Source organism: Macaca nemestrina, chromosome 5 (assembly GCF_043159975.1).
Source record: "Macaca nemestrina isolate mMacNem1 chromosome 5, mMacNem.hap1, whole genome shotgun sequence".
Taxonomy (NCBI): domain Eukaryota; kingdom Metazoa; phylum Chordata; class Mammalia; order Primates; family Cercopithecidae; genus Macaca; species Macaca nemestrina.
This window is the reverse complement of record NC_092129.1, coordinates 35,945,549-35,963,693: the sequence shown is the minus strand read 5'-3', so window position 1 is coordinate 35,963,693 and position 18,145 is coordinate 35,945,549. Positions and strand designations below refer to the sequence as shown.

Sequence of the window (18,145 nt, the reverse complement as noted above, 5' to 3'; positions counted from 1 at the left end):
TGGTGTTCTAAGTAAAAATTAACAAGTGGAATCTAATTCAACTAAAAAGCTTCTGCACAGCAAAATAAACTATCATCATAATGAACAGACAATCTAAAGAATGGGAGGAAATTTTTGCAATCTATCCATCTGACCAAGGGCTAATATCCAGAATCTACAAAGAACTTAAATTTACAAGAAAGAAACAAACAGTCCCATTAAAAAGTGGACAAAAGACATGAACAAAAGAAGACATTTGTGCAGCCAACAAACATATGAAAAACAGCTCAGCATCACTGATCATTAGAGAAATGCAAATCAAAACCACAGTGAGATACCATCTAATACCAGTTAGGATGGCGATTATTAAAATGTCAAGAAATAACAGATGCTGGTGAGGCTTGGAGGAATAGGAACACTTTTACACTGTTGGTGGAAATGTAAATTAGTTCAACCACTCTGGGAGACAGTGTGGAGATTCCTCAAAGACCCAGAACCAGAAATATCATTTGATCCAGCAATCCCATTACTGGGTATATGTCCAATAAAATATAAATCATTCTATTATAATGATACATGCACACGTATGTTTATTGCAGCACTATTCACAATAGCAAAGACATAGAATCAACCCAATGCCCATCAATGATAGACTAAAGAAAATGTGGCACATATACACCATGGAATACTATGCAGCCTTAGAAAGGAACAAGATCATGGCCTTTCTAGAGACATGGATGGATATGGAAGCCACTATCCTCAGCAAACTGACACAGGAACAGAAAAAAAAAAACCAAACACCACATGTTTTCACTTACAAGTAGGAGCTGAACAATGAGAGCACATGGACATAGGGAGGGGAATAGCACACGCCCCGGGGCCTGTTGTGGGGATGAGGGGCGAGAGAGTATCCAGATAAATAGCTAATGCATGCAAGGCTTAATACCTGGGTGATGGGTTGATGGGTGGAGCAAACCACCACGGCACACATTTACCTACGTAACAAACCTGCACACCCTGCACAGGTATCCCAGAACTTAAAATTAAATTTAAAAAAAAATTTTGGTCTTCCATTTAAATTGTTTGGTGACTTAAAATAGTTTGAAAATTCTGCCTTAAAAATCTTCTCTGACACAATTTATTATGAATTATTAATACAAAATTTGATTATGATAACTTCTCTATTTTACGATCCCATTTCAGTATTTTCATTGTTTAAAACAAGATTTATTGCAAACATAATTAGAATACTACTGGGCTTAATGTATCTTTACCATTGGCTTCTAAGACCACCAAATGAAAATGTGTTAAACTAACACCCACTGTCCTAATTCTGTTCCCCTAGAGCCATGCAAAACAACTCTTGCTTCCACATTAAAGAGCCCTCTAAATGTTTTAAGACCACTAATTCTTCTGCCTTCTCTCCTCCCAGCTAAGCTGCCTGAGTCCTTCAGCTTTCCTCTTGTGATGTGGTTTCCAGGCTCGTCACCATCCTGGTCTCCCTCAGGACACCCTCCAGCTGGCCAGTACTCTAAACAAGGTCTGACTACAATAGCCCTAGATAGAAAGTCTGAGATTAACAAGTCATCTGCTTTCCAGTTTATCAGCTATCAATCAAATCCTGAAAAGGCTGCATATCACAGCTAACTTTAGCTAAACATTTAAAATGCTTAGAAAGTGTGAATTATATTTTCGCTTAAACGGTCAGATATGAGACATCAAACTGAAGCCTGATGTAATTCACAAGGAAAATGCCAACAACAACTATCTGACCTCAAAGTCAGAAAAGAGGCGGGGGAGGGGATCTGAGCCAGGTCATTAAGAGTGAATCACCCTTTCCACCAGATTCCTTCTTCCCTCTCCCATCAGCATTACAAACTAGGTAACTAGGTGAGCTCTGACTCCCTTGGGAATATGAGATCCTGAGTCAATCCACGCCAGGCATCTTGTTCGTATATCACTTTCTCCCTGGCACTACATATATACATAATAGGCGTATTAATATTCTTGATTAAATTCATAAGTTTTGGGGGAAAGTATCTAAATGCAGAAAATTGTAAGCCGCAAATATCTTTGATTTAGACTTTAACAAAATTAACATTTATATTCTAGTTAGCATATAATTTAAGTTAAAGCTACACTTATTCTTTCTATTTTCATCATACAGTTCCGCTTTTATCTATGAAAGATTTATTTTATTAGTTTCAAGGTCTGTTAACTTGTAACTCACATTATGAACCTCAGTCACAGAAGACTTTATTTGCTAAGATGTTTGCTGTAGGAACTGTATGTTCATGTCAAGTTGTAAATCCTGCCTGTGATAGGAGCTTAAGGTAATTTCCAATTTGGGTAGTAATTAAGTCACTCTCAGTGACTTAGCTGTGGAACTTCCTGGGCACGTAAGAGACATGGCTTTGCTTGTTAGACTGAAAGCATCAATCAATATCCTTTATCTTGGCTTTTTATGTTCAAGGCACAATAAACTTTGAGATCTCACAGATTTCTTTTTACAAGGCCATGTAACATTTTAAAGAAAGAATCCAGTAGTAGGAAGCATGTGCTACTCATCATTGTACCTTCCAGAACACCTGGCTCAGAGTTTTCTGAACGATGGGCTCAACAACATTCATTGAAGTGAACCTGCTACTCTTTCACAGCAGCTCTGACTTAAGGCTACATTTCATTGCAACTAAAATGGAACATGAAGAATAAGTCAGAGAGCTCTGGCTTCTTCACTAGGTTTGGTAATACTTGTTTCGGAATATACACTGGGACTTGGCATCTAATAAACTCAGTAAATATAATTTCCCTGCAACAAAAAAGTGTATTAATTGTGTAACCACAGTCACCTTAGAAGTCAGCTTGGCATAACTATGGTTTTATTTCTACTTATACACACTGAGTGTCCCCTAAATCAAGCAAGTATAAACAAAGAAAAAGGAGAGGATTTATTGCTTCATGTAGTGGAGAAGGTGTTGGGCATGGCTGAACTCAGAGGCTCACTCATCAGGACTCTTCCTTCCCTAGGCTTACTTCCCTCTGTGCTGGCTCCATTCTCAGAATGACTCTTCCTCACTGTACTTGCTCTACAGTACCAAGTACTGTGATCTTAGGATGGTAGCCTTTCTGCTCACAACCCAAAAGGAAGACAGGCTCTCTATCAAATCTCAAGGAAGATCATGGTTGACTTTGCTGGGACCACATGTCTCTCCTGGTGCAGGAAGTAAGGCTTCATGATGGACAAGACCCCAAGAAGAGGGGGAAAGAGTTCCCCATAGGAAATGAGGATCAATGCCAGATCAATGCCACAAGTCTACTCGACAATTCAAGGTCTGACATTCTAAGTGCCTTTTTATCTCTACTGCATAAGGTAGAAATAAAAGTATAGTTCTGCCAAGCTGACTTTTTTTTTTTTTTTTTTGGAGACAAGGTCTGTCTCACTTTGTCACCCAGGCTGGAGTGCAGTGGTGTAATCATGGCATTTCAGCCTCCCGAGTGGCTGGGACTACAGGTGCACATCATCAAACCCAGTTAATTTTCGCCACGTTGCCCAAGCTCAAGCTGACTTCTGACTGCAGCTATGCAATTAACACACTATTTGCTACAGAGAAATTTATATTTACTGAGTCTATTATATGCCAAGCACACTGTCAGGAATTTTATAGGCATTAGCTTATTTAATTTTCACAATAAGTAGATACTGTTTAAGACAAAGGTACAGAAAAAAGCTTAGAGAAGTTAAACGGTAAATGTCAGAACCAAAAGTGCAAACTGAGCCATTTTGTTTCTAGGGCCTCTATTTTTCTACAATGTAGAAATTGAGAATTCTGAAACTCTTTTGAGTTGGGCTAAGTCATCATCACTGCTTATTTATTTTATTTTTTATTTCATTATTTTACTATAAATATTTCCCAAGAGCACTTGGGATAATTTGGTCTTATTAAAATGCAAATCCATGGCTGGGTGCAGTGGCTCACACCTATAATCCCAATACTCTGGGAGGCCGAGGTGGGAGGGAGGATCGCTTGAGGCCAGGAGTTTGAGACCTGCCTGGGCCATCTCTTAAAATAATAATAATGCTCCAGGAAGGAGCAACAGATATGAAGCTTTCTTTTATTAGCCAAAAGCTTTCGGTACATCAGAGTCCCGCTTCTTCTTTCATGGCCCCCCAGGAAGACGACACAGGACAGACCACGTCACAATGCTGAAGGACAGGGCTTCTGGATACAGCTCATGGCAGTCAATGGCTCTACTGGGGGCTGGGAACAAGTCTACGACCTTGCTATTCCTCATAAAAATTATTCAACATTTGATGGTAGAATCCTGCAAACTCTAAAAATGTCAGAATAACAAGAAGGAATACAGCTACCACATAGCCTGTGAATTAATAGAAGGAATCAGGAAGGTGAGATATGAATAGTAACTACTAGCATTTGCTCTAATGTTCCTTTACTTGATTTTAGAAACGTAAGCTTCCTGATTACAAATTACAAATTATTTAATAAAGGGAAAATCGAATCTTTAGTGACTATGGTTAAATGTTTGTTTTACCTTGCACACCATTCCTGCTCCACCACAATATTACCCACAGAAATCTTATGCAAAATGTAGTCTCAGGTTACACACAACACCTCTGGCTTCACTGCTTCAGAAAGTGGACAGCAGATACCGAGCTGCCTGGGATCCCAGCCTTCTACCAGCTCTCAGCCCCATGGCACCCTGGAGGACTGTAACTGAGAAATCCCCCACACTTCTGGCTTTCAGCAACTTGCCCTCTTAAATGAGACAGGGGAGCATCTATTTTCTACCAGTTGCATTTAATAAGCAGTCTTGAACATAATTCTAGCCTAGTACTTGGCACACAGTAAGCATTAAATAAATTAAGAAGAGGAGAAAGAGAAAGAGGGGAAGTCAAAGAGGAAGATGTAGAGGAGGAGGAAGAAAAACAATTGCATCACACCTCTATCACTCATTCTTTTATTCCCTAGACTCTTAGCTCTAAGGGGCAAATGGGAAAAAAATAAATTAAACTTTCAAAAGAAGAGTAGTTCAACCCCCACTTCTTAAATATGAGGAACTGAAGCCCTGAGATGTTAGCAGCTTGCTCAGACAAGATGTAATAGCAGAGCTGGGTTTCTCACCCAGTTCTCTGTTCTCCCAGGCCTGTGCTCGGTCTACAGGAAGAACTGCATGCCAAGCAATGGGCCGTATGTTTTCAACAGGCAGTGGCAGAACTGGAGTTATACTGAGTCCCCTGTGGGCAAACACATTTTTACTGGCAAGGAAGAAAAATAAAGTGTCACTGTCCTTTGATGGGAGGCTCCCTATCCACATTCCCTGGGGCCCAGAATGTAACGTCAGTGTGAGCCTGTTAAAATGTTTCTCTGGTACGTTCAGTAACCAAAGCTCTTCATGGATTCCAACATTAACCAGAGTTATTCCATATTCTATCCTCTGATAGACTGATTGACACTGAAGCTCTCTCACACTCACAAGAAATGTGTATCATTCTCTTCATCGACAAGCATTTAGAACATGCCTCCTCTGGGTAAGATACTATGTTAGGGTCTGGTGCTACTAAGAGAGATGTACAATACATACCCTGAATACGAGGTGTTTGAAATCCATGTGATAAGATAGAGCAGACATATGAAAGGTAACCATGAAGTCAGCATATCTTAGATGCAAATGAGAAGAGCAAAGTATGAGGCTGTAGGATTTCTAGGATGACTTCTAGGTAATTGGAAAATCTAAGTATAGATTTCCTTGTGTAAAACTTGATCACCTTTATGGTAATTATGGTTATATATAAGTATTCACCAGACATTAAATCCACACTGCATACCTCAATTTATGGATTAAAGTAATATCATCAGAAATTATCTCAACATTTGACTCATATTTATAAAATGAGTACTATAAATGGTCCCAGTAATTCATCCCTCACAAAAGACTATACTGACACATATTTCATGTATAAAATTAAAATGTGTCTTATTAAAACACACACTTACTCTAATATTTCATTTTCAGTCATCACAGAGTATCAGGGTTAGAAAGAAACTGAGTTGTCAATGCATTCATTCATTACCAAGTCCATTCTCCCTTTACAACACCCCTAGAAGGTGATGTCCTTACGATATCCCCATCCTATCCTTGAATAATTTCAGTGACAAGAGACTGACTAACTCATGAAGTAGGTCAGTTCATCTTTAGCCATTCAGCTACTTAACTCTATATAAAAGCAATGTACTTCAAAATGGGAAAATCTGCAACAGGAAAAGAGAAAATAGAATGTTTTCTAATTAGTTACAGAAGTATATACATAGTTATTAAGCTTTCTTGTGAGGTTTGCTTAAGGAGATATATAACCCACAGTGGGCCATATGACTCTGCGATATTGACCCCTGTGGGTTATCTGCAATGACATTTCTGTTCATGATGGACATTCCTTTCAGGCAGCTCAATATGAGAAATTAGGTAATTCAAAGAAATCAAGTTCTAGTCAGCAAAAACTATACTGGAAAATATCTATAGTATTTGTTAATCCTATAATATTTACTGTAATTTTTTAATGTTAAGAATGTTCCTATATAAAAAAAAGAAAGGTTCTAATCTTCCAAGAAATATGAATTTATTGACAGTGTATTCTACTTACTGTGGTGAAAAAAAAAGTATACAGTTTGGAAAAATGTTTAACTTCCAAGATTTAAACAAAAAGTTGTTTTGTGCTGCACTAATTAATAAATAAGTCATGACAAGCTCTGCTGTATTTGACTATTCAACCCATTGGCAAAATTTCTTGCAATCCCACTACTGGGTATCTATCCACAGAAAAGGAAATCAGTGTATCAAAGGAATACCTGCACCCTGATGTTTGCTGCAGCATTATTCACTAGAGCCAAATACGGAATCAACCTAACTTTCCATCAATGGATGAATAGATGATGAAAGCATGTGGTATATATACTATGGAATACAATTCAGCCATAAAAAAGAATAAAAGCCTGTCACTTTCAGCAACATGGATGGAAACGTAGGTCATTATGGGAAGTGAAATAAGCCAGGCACATAAAGACAAATATTGTATGTTCTCACTCCTACATTGGAGCAAAAAAAAAAAGTGGATCTCATGGAGATAGAGTAGAATGATGGTTACCGGGGCTGGGAAGTTGTCGGGGAGAAAGATGATGAGAGATGAATGGGTACAAACACAGATAGAAGGAATCGGTTCTAATGTTTGACAGCACAGTAATGTGACTATAGTTAAAAACAATTTATTGTACATTCCAAAATAGCTGGAAGAAAGGAGTTGAAATATTCCTGCCACGAGGAAATGATAAATGTTTGAGGTGATGGATAACCTAATTGCCCTGATTTGATCCTTACACATTGTATGCATGTACCAAAATATTGCATGTGCCCCATAAATATGTATTAGATATCAGTTAAAACTGCATAAAATATTTCTGGGTATGCATATAGTTAACTTTCTACAGCTTAGGCTCCCACATGACTAGCTCATTTTAAAAAATCATCACTTGCTATCAATACACTAAAATGGTAGCACTAATAAATCAATTAAATTAGAATTATTTCTATCTATCACCACCACCAAAGGGCAAAAGCAGGATAAAATAGCAGCAGGAGAGGGGAGGGGTCACTTCAATCTTACCACTTGACCAACTGGGTATGTCCTTGCTGTATCTCTGTAGGACTGCAGAGGACAAGCTTTCCAACTCACCTGTATTTTGAGAATAACACCCACACATTTAAACTTTCACCAAAAACTTATCAAATTATCCATAATTTGGGCTCCCTTCAAGGAAGAACATTCTAGGGCCACCGCCTGTTACAGAATTAGAAGGAGTGGGTATTCACATTTTTGTGCTTTGCTTTTAGTATGTGCTCAAGTAGTATGTTGCTCTGAGTAGGCTAACAAGGCTATTAGGTGATGACACAAAGATAAACAAGACCCAGGAGGTTACTGTACAATCCAGCAGCAAGATCAGGAAAAAGCTGGACCCTCCCAAATGTCTATTATGGATTCTTTCACATTAGCAGCACAACTTACAGACTGGATACCCACAGTTTGTGCTAATTTATATGCTCCTTGAGGCATGCTGAGCAATAAATTCTCTGCCACTTTTTAAATGTCTCCTTTATAAGTACTATTAGGTACATATTACCAGAAGGATAGCAGTGCCTGGCACAGAAGCCTCTCTTTAGACCATCCTGTAGCAAAGAAATTAAACACTGCATCAGGAAACAGCTCTACAATGTGCATATGTTTGTGCATGGGGTGTGTGAATGGAGTATGAAGCAGATTAGGAGGAGAAAAACAGTGAAGTAACCACGAAATCAGACAGAAGAAAGAATAATGGGGAGAAAATGGAGAGGACCCAGGGGGCCATCAGGAGTGAATGGGGGTGGGGATGCAAATGCATTTCTCCTAACCATAATTTGCACCTCCAGACTCAGGCTTCACTTCAGATATGGTGTTTTATCTTCATTTTTTCTTAAAGTTTGGAACTTGAGACAGTAAACCCCAAAAGCAGTATATATTACTTCCTGTCCATCAATATTAGGAAGCACCGTATGTAAAACAGAAGACTGTTCTCCAATAGTCCCTGATAATGAAGACAGAAAAGAACAAATTCCTTCTGGAGTTGAAACTTCACTTCTTCAGATGGAGCCAAAAGATGTTTACAGACAGGGGAAGAAGAGAAACAGAACAGGAGAGCAGGCACTCCAAGGGAAAATCCTGAGCAGTGGAATAGAAAGTGAAGAGGGTGGGGAAAGAATTCACTATCCCTGCATCAGCCCATGCCGAGGTTTTTCAGAGAGAAGCGTTCCCCAAGAAAAAATTCAACCAACCCAAATCTTCAGGAACTACAAATAAATCATTCTGACAACCTGAGAAGTCTTGGGCTGCCAAATGAATGCCAATGCTCTTTGTTAGAAGTGAATGATTTTGTTATAAGGTCATCTCAAGTTGTAAGAGCAGGACTGTCACATACTGTACAGTATCCTTTCACAAGTAAAATTTAGAGCACAGTTTATTGGCTCCTTGTTAACAATCAAATGTTCCACAGTTTCCAATGTTTGGAGACTTCAGTGTTTATTCCAAAGGATTCCCCAAAGAGTTACTGTAAAAACCGTCTTATTTCCCAAATGAACAGGTATAGCATATGCATTATTTTTTTAAACAGTCCCTGGCTAGTTTCCTGAAGAACAAGCAGCAGGAAATATAAACCAGATGTAGATCTTTCAGCATCTGAACCAGATATTATGAAATTCTATGGACCTATTTAAATTAGAATCAAGCACTGATATGACACAAATGTGGCTGAAAATTTAGCAAGTATGACTGGAAACATTATATTGAAAAGGAAGTAAAAATTCCCTATTTCGGGGCAACTAGGGTAAGGCAAACTCTATTCGGCATACTAATTAAAATGCCAGTATTCCATTTAACAAAGCTAAAATGTAAGTGAATACACATAAGCCAGTGAAGAACAAAATTCAATGCAAATGTCACCACTTTAAGTTCTCTTCTCTGGGCATAAGCAGCTGTGGAATTCAACATTCATGTAGGCAGGTTCAATGGGGTTTCTGCTAGAAGCAAAGCGGCATCACTTGTTTAGAGTGGTCTCATAGGCACACTTGAATCCCTTCCAGGAAGAACAAAGCAGGGGACACATGAAAATATCTGCAAGTGTCTAATATGTGTCATTTTAGAACAAGCTTGACCTCTCTATCTGTTACCGTTGAGCATTGCTCTGAAAATACGCCAGTTTCAGATAAGAAAAATGAAGTCTGGCTTGTACAGTATATCAAATTGAATGCAGTGATTTAAAGAAACTCAAAACTAAACTCTGACTCTAACGTAGTGTGATAAAAATGAGCTGGGAGAATACCAACAGAGGAGAATCAGAAATGAGTTTTCAGGATTTTGTATTTTTAACACAGCCCATCTACTAAGTTGCAGTACTTTTACAGTTAATTTGTAACTACACACCTACCAGTCCCTTTAAGAAACACACATTAAAAATCATAGCTGATTAGTCTGCTATCTTTCCTATTAAAAAAAGAGCAAAACTACCCCTAGAAGACAACCGCACAAAATAGTAAAGCATTTAGGATTCTGCACAGTACAAATCCCACTTACTGATTTTTCCTTCATCTCTTGAGAAAGGAAAGCAGCAAAGCTGGCCCATGGCACTGGTCCTGTCTGTCTTTCCTGGTGTTCTTCTCCGTGAGGACCCCAAATAGAAATTGCAGTTTATAGCACAGTCTGCGAGCACACCCTGCCTTTTTCACTCCACAGAGCAGCACAGGCAGCTTGAAAAGCCAACGCACACGCCGCAGGGGGAGAGAAAGGAGAAGGGAACTTGCTGCCGTGAGCAAAAAAGGCTCCACCTCCAGTCCTCCAGCCTAATGCAACTGCTCTGGGACTGGCATTCAGAGAGGGAAGTGGCTATACACTCCCTAATTCTCTCAAAACTGTGAGTCCCCGGCCGTAGGTCAGTGCCATGTGTGCTGTCTGGCTATCTGCATGTCTTTAAGAATGATAGCCGAGAAAAACCACAATGAGTCCTTTCTCCTACAGACAACTGCAGTAATTACACATGAAAATTCAAACCCGAAAAAAAAAAAAAAAAACATATTTTCTGTCTGCTACTTAAAGAGGAAGAGCTTTCTTTTATCCACAAGAGATTGTTGTTTATGAATAGAAAACCCAACAGAGCAGAACACTGGAACCACAACTTGTATGAAGTACCATTAACTACCTAGCAAACTGCACGAACAATAGAAATGATAGGCTAAGTGTGGGGAAAGAGGCGATCGACTGTTATCTGTACGGTACGGCATATCTTTTAAATTCCTGCTTTCTGAGATACTGCCTTATTCCCCTACTAAAGCAGTAATCAATACTATGAATTTTGAAATTATACCATCAAATATGTCAACAGCCTACAAAATTACTCAAATATAGATGCATCACTGACAAAAACATAAAAGACTAGGGCATCTTTCTGAATGAAGCCACAAGGTGATTGAGCAAATTCAGGGGCAGGAAAACAACTAATTTTAAGACAGGCTAGATTTTGAACTTTATTCCATGAAATAACAGATTTCATAGAATTGTTCAAAATCTGTTATCTTATAGAGATAATAGCCTTAGTTTATGACACTCTAGGAAAGAAAAATTGCCCATAGTGCCAGAAATTCCACCCCAATTCTTTCTTGCTCCTCTATTTACTAGCTAGGCACACCTATTTCCCATGGATTAGAAGGAGAGGGAACATGATGATGCTAAACACCTCAAGTGGTTCTGAACATAGTCCACCTACTTTCATACTCATCCAAACAAAAAGAGCCTGCAGCATGGAAAAATGAAAATTGTCACTTTTACAAATTATATTTGTTACATTTTAGAAAAAAAACAGTGAAGATGTCGACAAACACTAGTATCTGTTTTCAATGCTTTTTTTTTTCTGAAAGATAGAATTTTGATAATTTTGATGCAAATATCAAAGAGTATTTGAGAGTGTCATCAAGGAACACAGTTGTTTCTATATGTCACAGGTACATTAATATGCACTTTGACTTCCAAATTAGAAATACTGTGAAGATCTATGGAATAAAAAGCAAAGATCTGACTGATTAAATTAAACTGGCAGGTCTACCCACATAATTAAAATTAACGTTCAGAGATTTATGCCTTTAAATTGCTTTCGCTTTTTCAGACTATTTAACATGTAAATATGCTTATTTTACCTTGATTTAAAGAGGACACTCCATTCTATCATACAATGAACATTACAATTTTAAGTAAAATTCCACTTTTATAACCAGTTGTTTCTTCACAGCTTAGTGACTTATAAACAACAACTTTAAACTCTTCCATTATTCCTCCAAATTCACCAACACATGAGTGAATATAGATGTATGTTTTAAAATATAAAATGATTTTGTATATAAATGTAAAATAGTCCTAAAAGCAATAATATAAACCTTATTAAGACTACAAAGCAAATCAATGGCCTGTAATCCTAAAAATGGTAACATCAGAACCTAGAGCAAAGATTGAACACTGGAGAGGTGACACAGAATGAGGTTCTTCCCAGCCTTACCACTGCCACTAGCCAGCTAGGAAACACCAGACAAACCCTTGGTCTTCTCTGGACCTCTGTTTCTTCATCCAGAAATAAGGCAGTAGGAATATTAGGATCCTCTATAGTACTAGCATTATATGATTTTGTGATCAAAATAACAAAGGAAATAGCCTAACAACCAGTGAACAATTATCCTAAACATTACTTTTTGTGTTCAATGAAGATGTATTTGCAGAGAACGTTCTTCATTGAGGAAAGTAACTCCTGGCATTTCCCACTCACCAGCATCGGTATAGTGATAAAACCTTTAGAGTCAGGAAACCATGGGTTTGAATCCCAGATGTCAGGTATTAACAGTTATGAAACTCATGTCTCCTTGTCGGAGTTTTGATATCTTTATCTGTAAATCAGGTAAGTTCATTATAAAGCTTTTAATTTGGGTTGCAAAATAGTATTTGAGGGGGAGGGGAAGAAGAGAACAGATTGTCTAACGGCTGTATTTATATGCACCTCAGTCTTTCTAGCATCAGGTAGCAATCTTGCCTCCTCCACTTCCAATTTTATGCCTTACTAGCAGCCATCTTGAGTTAATACTTACATATCTGGTCTCCAAACAAAAAGGTCCTCTACTCAAACCAGAGCCCAGGAGGACAATGTTCGTGCAATAAATCCTACCAACTTAACTTTATTATTAATTATTCCCTGTTGGCACTGCTTCTGAAAATGTGCAATTAAGAACAGGTACAGGCACCATGGCTCATACCTATAATGCCAGCACGTTGGGAGGCCAAGGCGAGAGAAGCACTTGAGGCCAGGAGTGTAAGACCAGCCTGGGTAACACAGTGAGACCCCATCTCTACAAAAAAATTTAAAAAATTAGCTGGGCATAGTGGCACATGCCTTAGTCCTAGCTACTCAGAAGGCTGAGGGAGGAGGATTGCTTGAGCCCAGGAGTTCAAGGTTATAGTGAGCTATGATCATACCACTGTACTCCAGCCTGAGTGCAGGGGTGACTAAGTGCAACCCTGACTCTCTAAAAAAATAAAATGAAATATGGCTAGGCGCGGTGGCTCACACCTATCATCCCAGCACTTCGGGAGCACGAGGTGGGTGGGTCACAAGGTCAGGAGTTCAAGACCAGCCTGTCTAACATAGTGAAACCCTGCCTCTATTAAAAATACAAAAATTAACCAGGCATGGTGGTGCACTCCTGTAGTCCCAGCTACTCAGGAGGCTGAGGCAGAAGAATCACTTGAACCTGGGAGGTGGAGGTTACAGTGAGCTGAGATCACGCCACTGTACTGCAGCCTGGGTGACAGAGCAATACTCCATCTCAAGGCAGGGGGAAAATATATATATATATATGAAATGTGTCGTTAACTAACAGTATTTATCAAGATATTAACAAACAGTATTTAACAGTATTTATCATGAATGAAGGAAAGCTAGATAATGTTAGAGACTTTTTTCATAAGCATTAAGTGAATTAATCATAATGAAAGACAGAAAACAATGGAGAAATTCAAGACAAGAATTTTAAAACCTAACATTTATTGGACACTTAACACCAGGCACTTGAGTTTACTCATTCATTTAATCTCTAAGACAGCTCTCTGAGGACAGTGGTATTTACTATCCCCATTTTACAGGTGAAAAAAGTGAGCTCAGCAAAGTAACTTGTGTGAAATCTTTCGGAGAGTATGTGACAATAAGGGGATCTGAAACCAATCTGCCTGGCTCTACAAACCCTAAGCCACTGATCCAGAGTTCTGGATTATTCAACACAATTTGTGTGTAGACTCAGCTATATACGATATGAAACAGCATACCACAATTTCAAAATATTATGCAGAAAAAATGTTACTTAACCAAGCTCTATGGTAGTATGTTCAAAATCTTGCCTTGGTTCCCATGTTTTGCCATCACATCCCTTTATTAATGCTGCTAGAGTAATATAATCCTATTTTAAAACAAAGGACCTAAAGACAGACCCTTTTCGGGGCTGGAGCCTAGCACTGTTGCCTGCAACGTCTTGGAAAAATGACTCAATTGAGAGCACAGAAATAGCAGAATGGCCCCTGAACACGTTCATCTTCCAGGAAAAATAGCAACTTGGACCATTCACAAACATAATCACTGGCAATACTGACGACCATTTATTAGGGAATTAGCACTCTTCTCAGCAGTATATGGAGGTCTACTATAAGATTTAAAAAAGAAGGTTAACCTCGATGAGGAAAAATATCTGATATGATACTATGTTCACAAACTTAAAACCATAACCTTTCCATGCTTGCTTTTCTCCCAGGCCTGGCTATGGACAAATCATGGTTAGGACAGTTGCTTATATCTGCTATCATATTTTGGGTTTTTTATTATAATTGTTTAAAATGGCAGGAATGAAACTATAAAAAGTATGGGGTGGGTGGCAGCTGCCTCTTGTCCATGTACTTAGAACTGTCCACTCTGATTATTGTCTCTAATGGAAAAAGATAATTCTTAACTGTGACCAAAAGCTCTATTCTCTGTTAGTGAGCATCTTTTTCTACCTATAACTGAACATATATATATATTTGGAGTCAAAATAAAAAGCAAATCTTGCTGTAAGATTTTGACTCTACAAACTGTACAAATTACCAATTCTTACCAAAACTGTACAAATTGCCAATTCTTCTGAGGCTTCCAACTCATTAATTAAAGGAAATTTGAGTCTGACAACTTGTAGAGACACATGAGAAAGAAAAAAATAGTAAATATCTTTTATTCAAAAGAGAGAAGAGAAAAGAGGACATTAAATGATGAAGTGTAAAGAAAGAGAAAAACCACTTTATCCTTCCAAATTTTGGAACCAAGCCTTAGGAGACAAGATATACTTTTAAGTACACAAGAGACAATTCAGGAAGATTTCATTACACAGCAGGTAGCCCACTCATGGAAACTGTTATGCCAAGAAATGTCATAGTTCCTGTGAAAATGTATGTAAGCTCAAGAAGTGCTTGACAATTCATGGAAACATAACTCCTGGAAATTGGGATGTTTTGGAATATACTCCAATTTTTATGTTGCCATTGGGTACCAAAAAGACAAACAATTATTCTGGGCCTGAAGAAAATTGGATGGTCATACCCAATATTACATTTTGTTTCTCTGTGTTCTTGTAGTGAAACCCCGTCTCTACTAAAAATACAAAAAAAAAGTATCTGGGCCTGGTGGTGGGCACCTGTAATCCCAGCTACTTGGGAGGCTGAGGCAGGAGAATCACATGAACCTGGGAGGTGGAGGTTGCAGTGACTAGAGATTGCACTACTGCACTCCAGCCCGGGCGACAGTGTAAGACTTCATCTCAAAAAAAAAAAAAAAATTCAGCTCTCAATAATCAATTCACGATAGGCATACATCTATCACCCAGACCCAAAAGATGCTCCTTTATTGCTTAGCCTCTGCTGCATCTTTGTAGTCATTTTGTAACCAAAGAGAAAGATTCTGAAACAACATAATTAAACCATAACTGAAAAACTTTATCTATAAATCTCACTGGTTAAGTCCTGTTCTTAATTACCTGCAAAAAGAATCGGCCTTAACTGTGAAATCTGGAAGCCAAGAATCTTTTTTGTTAAACCATTATTCCTACTTTAGTCATATTTTCAACAGACTTTTTACTTCTCTTTACGGTGCTTTTGTTTTTCTCTAAAACTAAAAGTTAGAGGTATTTGTATTTGAAACGGCCATATGCTATACAATTTTAACATGTATAGCAATTGGAAAGAGAATTTTTTTTCTATAAAACAGAAGACAGAAAAGCATAAGGTGCCATATACAGCATATGTACATTTAGGAAAGGGGAAGAAACAAGTAGATACCAAGAGCTACCAAAGAATTCCTTTTTCTTCACCAATCCACGAGTCATTCTAAAATCTCTGCTGATGCGTTTCTGCTTAGTGCCAATTTTCAAATGCCTACTCCATGGTTACTATTCAGTCAGTTATTTTCTATGTGTGTGGCCCAACATTTAACGGCATGTATAGTCAAAGCCTTTTCCCCAAGAAATACGGAGGAAATTTTATCTCCCTGTTTAGAGGACATACTGCAGTAGAGCACTGGATGTAAGAGGCTAAAAGAAGGGCTGACAAGTCCCAGCAGGTATCTGGACACCTCACATATACAGCATACTCTGCTACCAGTTTAATTCCAGCCACTGTTTATTGAACACATACTACGAGCTAATATGATCATCACATAGCTCCTGTGGTAAAGTTAACTCTTATGTGAAGGGGTGCCGCCAGAATAGGTGAGAGAGCCAGGGCCCAAGGAGGGTACGAGCCCCCCCTCTGAAGTCATGGCCCTAGTGGAGCTGGAAGGAGCCCAGCATTCCCATTGTGTCAAATCACATTGGACAGTTTTATTAACTCAAAACAGTAACAGGAGAACAAAGGTCAGTAACAGGAGAACAAAAGTCAGTAACAGTCATTTATTCTAGACATATACTGTTTAGCCCTGCTTTTTACAGTCTGACCTTTTTTCAAGCATTAATGAAATCACAAAAACTAACATGAGTTACTTTCTCAAAAACAAGTTAAATGTTTGGATGTTAAAACCTTATTTGAAAAAAAAAAAAAAAAAAGAAAAGAATAATCTACTGACCAGTATTTGTATTATCAGACATGGCTGCTTTCTTAGTCAAGTGCTTTTAATCTTTTAATGTCCTAGACCTTTCAGAGGAGAAACCAACATCCTTCACAAGAAGAAAAGAAACATATTTCAGAAACACCAACAGGGCCCAATGAGAAGATTTTACTTGTAGTTTAACAATATAAACAACAGAAAATTTGGTTCTACAATTTCTAAGTCACCAGAGGTTTTTCACAGGTCCTAATTATTCTTTATGTGGAATGCTCTCAATCTATATTTAGCTCTGAAAGTGGCCCACTGTTTGACCTTGGGCAAGACAACAGTCAGTCACATTTCCTGGTATGTCAAGCTTCAAATAAAAGTACTTTAATAACTCAATATATTATTATTAAAGCTTTTTTTCCTCTGATAACACTTAAAGGGATAAGGAAGAATGAAAGTGAATCCTCGAAATAAAAGAAAATTTATTTATACCAGATAAAATGCTGTTAAATCAAGGCTGCTCTTGGCAGGTCTCAAAATCTGTCATGGTCCACCACGGCCCCGGTTGACATGCCTCCGATAGGCCCTGTCAGTATTCATTCTGATTAGTCTGTTTATGGATCCTTTTAACAACATGTGGTAACTGTCAGAACTGTCGTTTAAATATCCCACTTAATCTATTTTCTGTTCATACATTTCTTAATCCACAACTGAAATGTGTATCTGTTAGGATGCACTCAGCTGCAAATACCAAAAATTCTTGATTCATCTGGCTTAAAAATAAATGTTATTATCTCCTATAGTCCTATAAGCTATGGTAGTGTCACTCTAGAAGTGGTTAATTCAGTCGCTTGACAAGATCATCACGGCTCATCCTCCTAGTGTCCCACGTTCAGCATGTGTACTTACAGTCACCCAGTGTCCAACATGGCTAAGATGGTAGCAAAGTACACCTAACACTTGACAGCTAAAAAATAGTAGTCCCTTCCCTCTAAATCTCTTTTTATCAACTCATTGGGTCCTATTGGCGTTTCTGAAATACGTTTCTTTTCTTCTCGTGAAAGATGTTGGTTTCTCCTCTGAAAGGTCTAGAGAATTAACAGATTAAAGGCACTTAACTTAGAAAGCAGCCATGTCCCATAATACAAATACTAGTCAGTAGATTAAGTATAAGAAAACTGCTGAGGTCCCCAGCAGACTTCTCACATATATTGAAATTGGGTCACACACCACTTCCTTCACTAATCACTAGGAAGAAGAATGGAGCTAATCACCCTCAGAGCAAAAGTCAGGCCCACGTGGCTTGAGGCCCACTGTATCCCAGCCAAAACGAAGAAAATGCGCTCAGAATAGGCAAACTACTAGTGTCTGCTAGTACTCTGTGTTTACCTTTTAATAAAAATGTGTATCTGCTTTTTGGTCAATTAATATTA

General features: G+C 38.2%; 1 protein-coding gene across 8 annotated transcripts in view; it reads right to left on the bottom strand.

The window, feature by feature from the left end:
- The window catches only part of LOC105465606 (A-kinase anchoring protein 7), a 158,090-nt gene that overhangs the window by 24,817 nt on the left and 115,128 nt on the right, over positions 1 to 18,145 (bottom strand). The window contains exon 1 of one of the 8 annotated variants that reach the window (XM_071096471.1): positions 10,151 to 11,163. The exons of 6 other annotated variants lie outside the window; for them this stretch is intronic. In XM_071096471.1, the coding sequence (XP_070952572.1) occupies positions 10,151 to 10,199 (49 nt within the window). In that variant the 5' untranslated portion in view covers positions 10,200 to 11,163. Of the gene's footprint in view, positions 1 to 10,150; positions 11,164 to 18,145 lie in introns of those variants that run through there. One more of the 8 variants, XM_011714138.2, reaches the window with a different exon arrangement.